The 14,161-nt window shown below is 37.2% G+C and overlaps 1 protein-coding gene across 2 annotated transcripts in view; it reads left to right on the top strand.

The window, feature by feature from the left end:
• Positions 1-12,436, top strand: part of ogdhb (oxoglutarate dehydrogenase b) — a 29,435-nt gene extending 16,999 nt beyond the window's left edge. For both annotated transcript variants that reach the window (XM_044334251.1, XM_044334250.1), the window contains 13 exons: positions 264-443; positions 2,684-2,836; positions 3,847-3,949; positions 5,086-5,214; positions 5,310-5,460; positions 5,555-5,682; positions 7,080-7,258; positions 8,430-8,501; positions 8,633-8,758; positions 8,857-8,929; positions 9,018-9,181; positions 9,381-9,535; positions 9,643-12,436. In XM_044334251.1, the coding sequence (XP_044190186.1) occupies positions 264-443; positions 2,684-2,836; positions 3,847-3,949; positions 5,086-5,214; positions 5,310-5,460; positions 5,555-5,682; positions 7,080-7,258; positions 8,430-8,501; positions 8,633-8,758; positions 8,857-8,929; positions 9,018-9,181; positions 9,381-9,535; positions 9,643-9,763 (1,734 nt within the window). In that variant the 3' untranslated portion in view covers positions 9,764-12,436. The remainder of the gene's footprint in view (positions 1-263; positions 444-2,683; positions 2,837-3,846; positions 3,950-5,085; positions 5,215-5,309; positions 5,461-5,554; positions 5,683-7,079; positions 7,259-8,429; positions 8,502-8,632; positions 8,759-8,856; positions 8,930-9,017; positions 9,182-9,380; positions 9,536-9,642) is intronic.
• The last annotated feature ends 1,725 nt before the right edge of the window (positions 12,437-14,161 follow it).

Here is a 14,161-nt window from a genome sequence, read left to right as displayed (position 1 = left end):
CTGAAAACTTAACTTCAGCAACTTAATTGCTTCATTTTGGATTTTAATTGAATGCACAGACTGAAATAACACTAGAAGAGAGTTGATTTTTAGATAATGGATCCAGAAATGCTGTGTGAACCCTGCTGGTTTGAATTGAAGACTCAGCGTCTAATAACAGCTTCTCATCTTTAAGTTGTATCAGTTTCTTCATCAGGACATTAAATTGTAAATATTAGAAAACTTTCTTTACTGTTTGCATATAATTACTCTCATCCATGCAGATCGGCTTCACCACAGATCCCAGGATGGCGCGTTCATCTCCGTATCCTACAGACGTAGCTCGGGTGGTCAACGCTCCCATCTTTCACGTCAACGCAGATGACCCGGAGGCTGTGATGTATGTGTGCAACGTAGCAGCAGAATGGAGGAACACCTTCCATAAAGACGTGGTTGTTGACCTGGTAGGTTGTTCTCAATGACTACATGCATTACACAGCGAGTTTACACTGATGAAATTGTAGTTTGGGGATATTTAACACTATGCACCTGTAATTTACCTCAAAGTTCATACCTTTTATCTCAAAATCATTATTAAATCAGAACGCACAAACACCATAAACACACTGTAAAAATCTGCTTAACTTCCCCTTTACAAAGATGTCCGTCTCTCAACAATCTGTTACGGATGAGCATCAGTAAATCCATTTTGAAATCACAGAAAAAGGAAGCTCCTTATAACTTGAGGTCTTGGTTCATAATAATCACATTTCAGACTTTTTTCTCGATTAAAAGTTTTTACAGTTCATGTGTGTAAACTGGAAGTGTTGAGAAGCAAAAACATCATGTTATTCCATGGAGCTCATTCGCCAAGTTTTCTTTTCCAAAAAACGTTTCTTTATCACAACTTGATATCAATCAGAATGATGTCACAAAACATATTGATGCCTAAATTATCAGAGTTTTCAAATTAATGAAAATTGTGTTTCTGTAATTTGTTTGTCTGTCACTATCAACACATTTTTTGACATTATTAAGGCTGAGAATGTCCTCATCAATGTCAACACTTATATCCCTGAAACCCTCACAATCTCCTCTGTCCATCCAGATGTGGATACTACAAGATTCAAATGTTCTGGACAAAAAAATAAAAAATTACAAAATTCTAATTTACTTTTTTTTTCCATAAAAAGTCACCTGGAGCATGTATAATACTACTCACAGGGAGAAATGGTGGCATTTCTGAATAGCCTAACCTGACTGGTTGACAAGGCAGATGGCGGTCCACCTAGAGCCCGGTCCTGCTCGAGGTTTCTTCCCGTTAAAGGGGAGTTTTTCCTTGCCGCTGTCATCAAGTGCTGCACATGGAGGAATGTTGGGTGTCTGTAAATTAAAGAGTACAATCTAGACCTGTTCTATGTGAAATGTGCCCTGAGAGAACTTCGGTTGTGATTTGGCGCCATATAATAAAAAATTTACTTGCCTTGACTTGACTTGACCTGAAAAAATACATGGCATGCCTTGGTGTTACAAAAGGTAAATGTTCTTTAGAGAATTAAGTCATAGAATATCAAGACATTTTAATCATCTACTGGAATTTATTGTGTTGGCTGAAGAAATTGAGAGCTTAATGAGGCTTAACGAGTCAGGTGAGGGAAACCGAGCAACCAGCTGTGAGGAACATTTGAAAGTCAAAGAGGTACCTTGCAGCCTTTTTGCACACCTTTCTCTGAAATGCCCGAGAGCATTCTGTGTTATTTTCAGAGAGCCAGCGTGCAGGTAGAGACAGGAAAGGTTCATGTAAGAGAGTTAAAAGTTAAAAACAAAAAGAGAAAAACAGGTGAAAGAGACAACTGTTAACCTTGCCTGTTTTCGCAGCTCAGAATAGAACTGTACACTAGGACTAATGTAGGAAACCCCGTCTGTATTAATAAATCCAACACTAGCTGCTGTTGTAATCTGCATTCTTATGCTCACATTTCCTGTCTGTGTTATTGGGGTCAATAGACCAACACAATGCAGTTCAAGTAAATTAGCCATAGAGGAAAAAGGTGGTGGGGCACTGAAAAGAAGCAAAAATGTGCACAAGGCAGGTAATTAGACATGTAAAAATCCAAAAATGACGGTAGGTTTAGAATTTCTACAATGCTGGGACATCATTTGGGTATCTGCAGGTCTTGAAAAGTCTTAAAAATGCATTTAAATGGTAATAAAAACTCTTGAAGTTAGAAGTCTCAAACATTTTCTCTTTGCTGTTGTAGACAGATGTTATGCACCCTAAAATGCATTGTTTCAACATTAGATTGCACTGCAGGAAGCTGTTTAATCCTTTTTGTGGAGTTTCAGTTGGTTTTTAGCAAAAACTTAAATGAATTAATCATTTTTCACTAGTCACTGATCCATTTTCTGCTGCTTAAATTTAACTTTGTGAAACCCTGCAAAAACCCTGATCCTGGTTTTGCAGTGTGAGACTATGGGAACCCTGAATTTGTGGAAATTAGCCAAATACAGATGAGCATCTTAGGAGACTACGCACTGAAATTCAGAGTGACTCACTAATGTTTTACATAATAATGAATAAAAATGCAATTTCATCATGCGGGATGAGAGACCAGAGAAGTTAAAAATCACATTTTCTTGATTATGTCAACAAGAGAAATGTATCATAAGAAAAGCATATCTAAACCTTTATCTCCTCTTTCAGGTGTGTTACAGGCGAAACGGCCATAATGAGATGGACGAGCCGATGTTCACACAGCCGCTGATGTACAAGCAGATCAAGAAGCAGAAAGGAGTCCTGCAGAAGTTTGCAGAGAAAGTCATCGCTGAGGGAGTCATCACAATGCAGGACTATGAGGTAAAGCAAACTGCACGCCTGTAACTTGCTTACGATTGTATCAATGATTTGTAAAATTTAAGTCCCTTGGTTTGGATTTATTATGTCATAAATTTGAATCTGGCTTGTGCATGAATGTGGTTGTTTTCTGCTGTCACAGTCACACAGTGCAACACTTTTAAACAGTTCAATTCTGTGTTATTGGCACCACAAAGAAGCCTCTTTGTCACATTTACTTTGAGCTTACTTTCAATCTGAAGACGCTGTTTCTTTCTACACAGCGGCAGCACTTTATACAAAGAAAGGCTATGAGTGAGATGAGAGTGGAAAACAGGTTTCATTGTGAGTGAGGGCAAAGCTGTCACTGACAGATGGCTCTGCTCTGTGTGACATAATGGAGCATCTCAACAACCTGAATGTTTAACTGCAAGGACAAGCTTGTGATCAAATAGTATCACACAATGAAAACTACAAAAGAGAGTGAGAGGCAAATTTAAAACTTGCTCACGTTTCAGTCAGATTTTTCTCTGTTGTAGTAGCAGCAGGAACAAGACAGAGTATTTCATATTTGTAATTTCTGAGTTGCTGCAAATTTATCTGAAATTGCTGTGAAGAGCTACTTACTTTAAATAGAGGTAAACAAATAACAAAGACGACTCTGTGAAAATGCCTCCCTTGTTTTTTTTAATCTGTTATGAGACTAATTTGCTTCGTGGTTCTTCAGATGCAGTGAAAATACAAACAGGAATGTACAAAGAGAATTTAAAGTTCCTAATTTAGTTCCTGTGGCTCCACAGTTCCTGGAATATTTGCTTGACGAGCTGTTAATCTGTATCATACAGTATTTAGGCAAGTTGCACGACTTAAAACATGAACAACAAGGGTAATATAGGACTTTGATGTCTGTTATTTTGTATTGTTAAATGCCATTTAAACAAGGCATGTCTAATATAATGTTATTTACTGCCTTATTGTGGTACTCCTTTAAGATTTTCTCTTTCACACACCTAACTTGCATCCATCTCTTTCAGGAGGAAGTCGCCAGGTACGACAAAATCTGTGAGGAAGCCTACACTCGCTCTAAAGATGAGAAGATCCTTCACATCAAACACTGGCTAGACTCACCTTGGCCTGGTAAGAGCTTTTGTTTTCATCTGTCTGTGAGTTTGAGGAAAGGCCACAAAGAAAAAAGTAAAATCAAAAGTTAGGCACAATTAAAAACACAAAAAGCTCATGCTAAATCAAAACTACTGGATACATTAGAAATTGTGCAATAATTAGCCAAAATTATTAGATACTTAGTCATTTTTTAAAATATTTATTCAAAATTATGATACTTAGTCAAAATAATGAAATACTTGGTTATAATTGTGAGATAGTCACAATTATGAGATACTTAGTCAAAATTTTGTCAGAATGATGAGATACCCAGTCAAAATGATGATACTGAGTCAAAATTGTGAGATATTAAATCAATTATTATGAGATACTTAGTCAAAACTATGAGATACTTTGTTAAAATTGTGAGATACTAACTCAAAATTGTGAGATATTATGTCAAAATTATGAGATAATTTGTGAAAATGATGATACTTAGTCAAAATTGGGAGATATTAAGTCAATTATTATGAGATACTTAGTCAATGATATACTGTACTTTGAAAATTAAGATACTTAGTCAAAATGATAATTGATAATATGATAATTGTGAGACATTTAGTCAATTACTATGAGATACTTTGTTAAAATTGTGAGATACTAACTCAAAATTGTCAGATATTATGTCAAAATTATGGGATAATTTGTGAAAATGATGATACTTAGTCAAAATTGAGATACTAAGTCAAAATTGTGAAATACTAAGTCAAAATTATGAGATAATTTATGAAATGATTATACTTAGTCAAAATTTGGAGATATTAAGTCAATTATTATGAGATACGTAGTCAATGATATACTCTACTTTGAAAATTAAGATACTTAGTCAAAATGATAATTGATAATATGATAATTGTGAGATATTTAAACAAAATTATGAGATACTTTGTCAAAATTATAAGATACTAAGTCAAAACTGAGATATTTAGCCAAAATTGTGATATAATTACAAATTACAAAATTAAGGATACAGTTAGATTTAATTTACTTATAAAAAGTTGACATAGCATCTCATAATGTTGACTTTTCATGTCTATTTTTACTTTTATCTTCTAACCTGGCAGACATGGGCTTCCATAGTAATGTTTTTGTATGTGTTTGTGTGTTGATAGATTTTTTCACACTGGAGGGACAGCCCAAAAGTATGAACTGCCCTTCCACTGGCATCAGCGAAGAGGAGCTCAGCCATATTGGAAAAATTGCTTCCTCAGTGCCGGTGGAAGACTTCACTATACATGGAGGTACTCTCCTCTCTCCTGCTGTTTTGATGAATATTCTATGACCATGTTCTCACTCGATTTCACACTGTAAATTTCTGCCCGTGTTCATGTTTTAGGTTTAAGTCGCATCCTAAAGGGCCGTGCAAATATGGTGAGCCAGCGAGTGTGTGACTGGGCTCTCGGGGAGTACATGGCCTTTGGCTCTCTGCTCAAAGAAGGGATCCATATACGTCTCAGTGGACAGGATGTGGAGAGGGGCACCTTCAGGTACAACCAAATACACCCACGGAGGAAAATAAAATTAACTTTCACCACTTATCCATGATCACCGTCTTCTCTGTTTCTCTAATTTGCTTCACAGCCATCGACATCATGTTCTTCACGACCAGAATGTTGATAAGAGGATCTGCATCCCAATGAACCACATCTCCCCCAATCAGGCTCCTTACACTGTCTGCAACAGCTCTCTGTCTGAATATGGAGTACTAGGTGAGCAGCATGCACACACAAATAATCTCTTCAAATAATCATTGTTTGCTGCATTTAGCCCCTTTCAGACCTGAAATTGAACCTGATGGTAATTTAACAGGGATATATCAGCCTCAGCCGTTTAAGCTCCTGTCTCTTTAAACCCCCCCCCCCCTCCTGATGAGCCCACTCTGTTCTGATTGGTCAGCTTCAGGAAGCTTCGTAAGCTACGTCAACAAACAGTAGCAGGATTTCACTTCTTTATCTCGTTCTTTACTCCAAATGGCAACTTCTCAAATACATCCGTACATGTTAGAGCCTGAATCCGATCTGAAATATGAGAGTGTACAACGTCAACAACCTCAACAGCAAAGATTACAGAACAGAGGCACGTTTATGGACATGTGCCGAGCTGACATCCTCTCATTGAGAAAATTTAAAAACGAAACGTTTAGAGCAGCTGAAACCTGGGCTTGTTCATGCAGGGAACATTTTTTACTTTGACAATGTTTAACATCCAACATCAGAACAGGAATAAGGATATAACAGAGTATGTTCCCTTTTACATGTAGGTCTCATGCCTGAATAAATCTTTTTTGATTATCGAGTAATTGTTGGTTAATCGATTTAATCATTGTAGTCATTTTTTTAAGTGAAAATGCCAAAACTGTGCTTGTTGCAGCTTCTCAAATGTGATGACTGGAAGCTTTTCTGTGTCATACATGGTAGTAAACTGAATTTCTTTGGATTTTGGACTGTTGATTGAACAAAACAAGACATTTGAAGATGTCACCATGGGATCTTAGAACGGACATTTTTACTATTTTCTGACATTTTAGAGACAAACCAAGTCAGTAATTGATTAATCGATAATAAAAAAAATCTTAAGTTGCACCCCTAACTGTTTTTATATGTATATAAGAAGCACGATTATGAGCCTTTTACATCATTCAGTTGCTGAAATCGGAAACAGCAATGCTGCAGGTATTAACATGCAGCACACTAGAGCTGCAACGATTAGTTAATCGACAGAAAATTAATCCTCAACTATTTTGATAATCAAATAACTGTTTTAGTAATTTCTTAAACTAAAATGCCCAAAATTTGCTGGTTGCAATCTCCTCAAATGTGAAGATTTGCTGCTTTTCTGTATCATACATGAAACTGAAGATCTTTGGATTTTGGACCATTGATCAGACAAAACAAGACTTTTGAAGACATTATCATGAAATTATAAATTTTCACAATTTTTCTGCCATTTTGTAAACAAAATATTTAATCGAGAAAATGATTGGCAGATTATTCAATAGTTTCGCGAGATGAACATCTGTCTAAAACACTTCTTTAATGTGTCAGTGTGGGTTGTCCTGACGTCACTTTACTTATCACTGAACGTATTCTTTCTCTTCTGTGTGCAGGTTTTGAGTTAGGCTTTGCCATGGCCAGCCCCAACGCTCTGGTTGTTTGGGAAGCCCAGTTTGGAGACTTTCATAACACAGCTCAGTGTATCATCGACCAGTTCATCAGTTCAGGCCAGGCCAAGTGGGTCCGACAGAACGGGATCGTGCTGCTGCTTCCTCACGGCATGGAGGGAATGGTAGGAACTGAGAAACTCGATCTGCCACATTCTGCATTTATATAAACTTGGTTTTAAAATGTGTTTCAGTGACATTTGGTGACACATCGCCGTTCACACCTGTGTCTATCATGTGTCTCCAAGGTGTCCAGGTGACCACTTGTGTTCAGATTTCGTTACTGCCTACGTTACAGTTATTACGTCAGTCTGTCGCCAGACAAGCACCAGATTTTTTTCACATGGGTTAGCTAAGAAAACAAAAATGTCTCAAGAACTAATATATATGTACGGGCTTCCAACTGTTGAGATTTGCAGGACAAAGTCACCAAATCGACCACCACGTCCTGCATTGATGATGTATTTTCCTGTTACGTCTTTGTCGGGGACGCATCAGGACGCATTAGTGTTTAGACTATAAAGGATATGTGGTCAAGTGCATCTCAGACCACCTCCGCAAGTGGTTTAAGTGATCAGATCACAAAGCTTCTTGGTGGTCGTTTACACTTGTCCACTTATGATCCAATCGACCAAAACGCATTTTAAAACCAAGTGTAAACAGGGTCTCAGGCTGTATGATCTTAGTGAACTGATGCTGTAATGACACCTTGTCAGTGCTGTCCATTTTAAATAAAATATATAGTCAAAACAAGTCAACTTTATCTTTAGAGTACATTTAAAAACAACAGGTGTTGACCGATGGAAGAAGCTCGGTCAGTTTTGGATTAGATTGAGAACATGGAACAGAGAGAAGTAAGTGATCAGAGGATCTGACGGGTCTGGATGTAGAATATCAACTGACGTGATGTCAGAATCTTAAAATATATTTTACTGGAAACTTGTGAAGGGAGGGCAGTACAGCGGTTCTGTGGTTTTTGTTCTTGGTGCCAGTGAGGAGTCTCGCTGCTGCAGGTGAGACAGGGAACTGACTCCCACATAAAGAGAACTGCAGTAGTTGAGACACGAGGTAATAAAAGCACGCGAGAGGCTCCAGATCTTCAAAAGAAAGACAGGATTTCATTTTTGCTTTTGACCTTATGTGGAAAAAGCTACTGCTGATTGTCAAATTTTAACACAGTCAAAGATGACACCTAGATCTTTGGTATATAAACTGAGATTAGTGGGTGTGAGGTGAGATTATTTAATATAACTATTCGATTCTTGATTGTTTTTCCATTTTCTCTCCTTCCCTCAGGGTCCAGAGCACTCGTCTGCCCGCCCTGAAAGGTTCCTCCAGATGTGCAACGACGACCCTGATGTTTTCCCTGTGAGTTTGTGTCAGAAACAGTCTGAATCCGTGTGTCTGCAATCATCTGAGTGATTGCCTGTTAATGTGATATTATATACCAAAGTTTGTTCTTGCTTGCATCTCATTTTTTAACCCTGCTTCTTTGTCAGAAACTGTCAGAGGACTTTGCAATGCGTCAGCTGTACGACTGTAACTGGATCGTTGTCAACTGCTCGACTCCTGCAAACTACTACCATGTTCTCCGCAGACAGATCCTGCAGCCCTTCAGGAAGCCTGTGAGTGACACACATGAACCGTGACTCACAATACACACACACATGATAATTACAGGTTCAAGTCACTGAACTTGTTTTTGCTTTCTCTTTATCTCCAGCTGATAGTTTTTACTCCCAAGTCGCTGTTACGCCACCCTGAAGCCAAGTCCAGCTTTGATGACATGCTGCCAGGTGAGTACTGGCAGGAAAAACTGCAGGAAACTCAGGATGAAAAGAAAAATTGTGCAGGTAAAAAAGTAAATCTCTCCTCTTCCTGCAGGAACCCACTTCAAGCGTATAATCCCAGATGATGGTCCTGCAGCTACAAACCCAGAGAAGGTGAAGAGAATTCTTCTCTGCTCCGGCAAAATCTACTATGAGCTTACCCGCGAGCGCAACAACAGAGGCATGGACGATACCGTAGCTGTTGTCCGCGTCGAACAGGTAATGTTAGAGTGTCGGTGCTGCATCCAATTGCAACAGAAGCCCAAATACGGAGTAAAAGTCTGAAAATATTGATTCAAATTTCAGAATATGGAGTAAAATGTAGGCCCTGTTGATTCAAACTGCAGTGTCATAGCTAGTCACTAGCGGGGTTTCAGTTTTAAGTCTCAACAGCTGATTTTCTCTCTTTTCTTTGTAGTTGTCACCATTCCCCTTTGACCTGGTGAAAGCAGAGACGGAGCGTTATCCAAATGCTGATCTGGTGTGGTGTCAGGAAGAGCACAAGAACCAGGGCTACTACGACTACGTCAAGCCTCGCATCCGCACCACCATCAACCACTCCCAGCCCGTTTGGTAAGTTGTTTTAGTTCCTGGGAAGGTGCCAGAAAAATTATATCTATGCTGTGAATGTATGTATGCTCATTATGTGTGTGTGTGTGTGTGTGTGTGTGTGTTTGTAGGTATGCTGGCCGTGAGCCTGCAGCAGCTCCAGCCACTGGGAACAAACAAACTCACCTCACGGAGCTGCAGCGTCTACTGGACACTGCGTTCAATCTGGAGGCATTCTCAGGAAAAGCGTAACAAGTCTTCTACACCTCCATCCACTCTCCCAACACATGCAGCAAGACTTCGGTGCAGCAAACAGACTTCCCCCTTTTGCCTACAACCTTTTGCATTGATGTGTTTTTCCACAATATTCACATATCAGGCCTGTTAACAGGTGAAATCTTCAAACAATACGCACAACGATCAACTACTTCTAACACTGTTACCATCAAGACCTCGTCTTCACAGTTATGGGCACAGATAGGAGGAAAGTATGTAAGAAAACCTGCATTGAATGTATGACTTTATACAAAATTTATTTGTAGTACAAAGAGTTTTAGCTTTAGGTTTAATTTGCTTTTATTTTAATAATTACAAATTAATCATACAGTAACTTGCTCTGCTCTGCACATCTAGATTACTAACAAAATACTGTATGCAATCACTTTCTCTGACCAAAGGTAATAAAAAAACACCTACCAGCACCTCTAAAGTTCACTATATAACATGTTTGTTTATGCCGCATTCATGTTTTGTCGGATGGAAGGAAGAATTGGAAAGATTCCTGTTAAGGATTCATCTGGCAGCTTAGGAAGGTTGTATGATAAGTGAGTTGGTCGTATGAAGGTTTAAAATACTGTGGATTGACAAAATTATATTATATGCATCAAAGCTGGAGTGCAGGACTTTTGTCTCCCCCTTCTGGCAGTGAGAGTAATTACAAAAACACCATTGACACACTGACGTCACAGGCTCTGCTGTAGCCTACCCTGTCACTACTGTTGTGTAAAACGATGGATTAATTATTTTGAGCATCATAATCCCTGCAAAGTGACTCATTTCACTCTCAGTTGAAATACAGAGAGATTTATCTGGCGTTGATTAGGTTTAATCAGCGTTGTGTGAACTCGTTTGGCAAGAGCTTGAATATAACAGACGTTCATTTACATTTCACTAACTTAGACCACGCCATTTGTGTATAGTTTAAATAGTTTATTTGATCACCAAGATGATTCAGGAAGGAATAAGATGAGGGGCGATGGATGTTAGGGTCGAGGGGAGGCGATGGACACCGGATGTGGGTCGAATTGGATGGATAGTGACCGGTTTGAGTTGAGTTGAGGCTGGAGGCGTCCATGTTTGCTTGGTTTTCAGGCACGTTTTATCAAGTACTAAGTCGGATATATTGAAGCTTTCAGAATAATAGTTTCCCAGTCATAGTTATGACTTGGATGTTGAAGGAACGCTATTTACAAGTCAGGAACTCTTAGTTACAGTAACTCCTCCTATGTGACATGAATGCGGCAGTAATCCTAAAAAAAAAAAACATGTCAAAATGACAATATAAGGTTTTATGGAAAGTTATTTGTGGGATTATTTCTTCGCCGGATGCAGTGACTTTTCTACGGAGACCCCAAAGTTCCAAAAGATATGCACAACTAAATAACTTGTGCGAACAAGATTTAAACATCTCTCAGGACTTTGGGGGCTCTGTACGTTAGTGAGCTGTAGAGGTGCTGGTAGACAGAGCTAGGCTAGCTGTTTCCCTCTGCTTCCAGTCTTTACTCTAAGCTAAGCTATCCACACTCTTCTCATCCTATTCCTTTAAACTGGATTTGAATGTTTATATAAAACAATATTTCTTAATAGTGTGATAGTGGCCACATACAACTCAGCAACCCTGCAAAGCATCATAACCTGATATTGGTGAGAAAAAAAAACACATTTAATTTGAGATATTTGGGCTGAGCTAAAATCGCTGAATGGTTGAAATTAGGAATAGTATGAATATTTTTAAGCACCTTTGTGATGTGAGTTAGCTCTGATATAATTAGAGACACTGAAAAGCATTTTTAAAAGTGAGACTTCTTGAAAACATCATGCCTGCCGTCTGCGTAGAATCTGTATCAGCTGAAGCATGATAAAGGAAACAGATCAAGATATTTCTGCACTTTTTTATCAGCAGTCACGTTAAAGTGACCCGGGGTTGTTATGGCACATATTCAGAGAGAAACCACCTGTTTGAGGTTTCATGTACATTTAAACACACACTCACATTCACCCACCGTCCTGCCGCATCACTGTCAGCGTCTCTGTTTTGTGCCAAATGTAACAGATTACTTGAAATTAGTTTCATCTGAATAAAAATCATGCCATGCAGTGGTCGTTACTTATGTAAAGACATGATGATGAGATTCCTCAGCTCCTCAGAATTGAAGAATGTATTTATTTTCATATAGTGTTGTATGTTTTATTGTTTACAGCAAATAAAGATTATAGTTCCTGTTGAACAGTGCTGCTGGAGTATTTTTTTTTATCCAATAACACATCTGACATCAATCATCATGAATCAGCTCTGTAGTTTAACTCGTAGATGATTTGAAACAGGCAGAAATTTCACTTAAAGCAATAAAAACAGAAAACAGATGATTGGTTTGTTTTCAATTATCCTTTTTTGTTTGACAGTTTCAGTTTGATTAAAGAGTTCTCTTTCTGCCCAAACATGAAAATACAGACAAGAGAAGATAGAAGTTGATTAAAAACGTTACGATACATTAATCTTGCTTGACTTTAATTGTTTCAGTGCATTATATTATATAAAGGGTTCTTTTCCATCTTTTAGTAATTTTGATCTGCCTGACTTTAAGGAGGTGAATGGTATTATATTCAAATGAAAAAAATCAGCTCGATCATGATGAAATTTGCACCTCCCTAACCAAAGAAGTAATGACTCCTATCGCTGAGCCTTTAACATTCGTATTTGCATTTGTATGGACATTTGCATGATACCTTCTGACCTAAAAAAGTCATTCCACTATTTAAAACAAGTGATCGAAGATCCTTTACAAACCATCGTCCAACTTCAATATTGCCATGTTTGTCAAAGATTTTGGAAAAACTAGTGTATAAAAGAATCCTGGAACACTTGAACTCATATAATATTCTGTATAATCACCAATATTGTTTCTGTAAAGATCATTCAACTTATATGGCACTTTTAGAACTTACTGATAAAATGTATACAGATTTAGATACTAATGAGTAGGCAGTAAGTTATAGTTTTAGACTTTTTGCTTTCAAAAATGTATAGATACGGCTTTTATGGTAATGTTTATAAGTGACTCAGTAATGTTCTTAAAAGAAAACAATATGTTTTTATTAATGGTTATGAGTCAAAAAGAAATATAATGCAATATGGTGTGCCACAAGGATCCATATTAGGACCTTTATTATTTCTTATTTATATAAATGATCTTACTCTTTGTAGATGACACCAACCTTTTTGTCTCAAATAAGACATTTAATGACTCTCATTAGAGATATAAGAAATAAGTTGTCATTAAATGTCAAAAAGTGTAATTTCATGTTATTTGCGGGAAATAAGAAATATGAGTTTTTAGGTTTTCTGGTTGATGATAAACTGAGAAAGCAGGTTGGTTTTGTCTGCAATAAAATCACCAAATCTCTTAAGATTCTGAGAAAAATAAGAGGTTTTGTACATGTTTCTTACCATTATATTATAGTTTAATTTATCTGTATTGAACATACTGTAACATTCTTTGGGCAAGTAATTTTCCAACTTATCTGTACTTATCTGTATTAACAACTTTTTTCAAAGCTGTTGTACCATGTGCATCTCTCTTTTTTAAATAGCAGTTATTGACTATTTCTGACATCAACATCCTTCAAATCAGTACATTTGTGTTTAAAGTTACATATAAGAATGCAGATTTACATTACAGTTTTAGATATAATTTTATTAATAATTCACAATATCATAATTATCCATCTAGACAAGCTGAGAATCTTCATCTTCCTTTGAAATAAAACGTCATGTCGTCAGTTTTCTATCAAATATTGTTATTTGTTATCTTGCGGAATGTAAATGTAATACAGAGTCCTTTGTGTTATTGTCTAGGCACAAAAAAAGATTAAGAAATGTCTTGCTGTCAAAACATTTGATTTGGAACAATAATGATCACTCTCTGTAATTGTTGTTCATACTTGTAATACGGTAAAACTCCTACTACTCTACATTAATATAATCCTACACTTATTTTATAGTGCAATTTTTTGAACACTGTATTGGTGATTTTGTATGTTTGTATTTTACCTTTTGTGTGCCTTTTGGGTGTGTGAAACAAATAAAACAAACACTCACAGTAAGAGGTGCTTAAGATGTTTTTTGTCTTGTGGTTTTCTTCTCAGGTGAGCTATTAATAAAACACATCAATCAAAACTAAGGCAGTAAAATATAGAACTGTTTACAGTCAAGATGTAATTACAACATTATAGATCATTACAATTAGGTCTCTGTCAATTAACTTAAATTTAACTTTAAGAACAGTTAGTCCATTAAAGATGAACTGATTTTCCACATCAAAGTGTGTTTCCAGGTGTTCTCAAAGCACAAATCAAAACCCAAAAACCCTC

This window comes from Thunnus albacares, chromosome 18 (genome assembly GCF_914725855.1).
Source record: "Thunnus albacares chromosome 18, fThuAlb1.1, whole genome shotgun sequence".
NCBI lineage: Eukaryota > Metazoa > Chordata > Actinopteri > Scombriformes > Scombridae > Thunnus > Thunnus albacares.
This window is presented reverse-complemented; position numbering and strand designations above follow the sequence as displayed.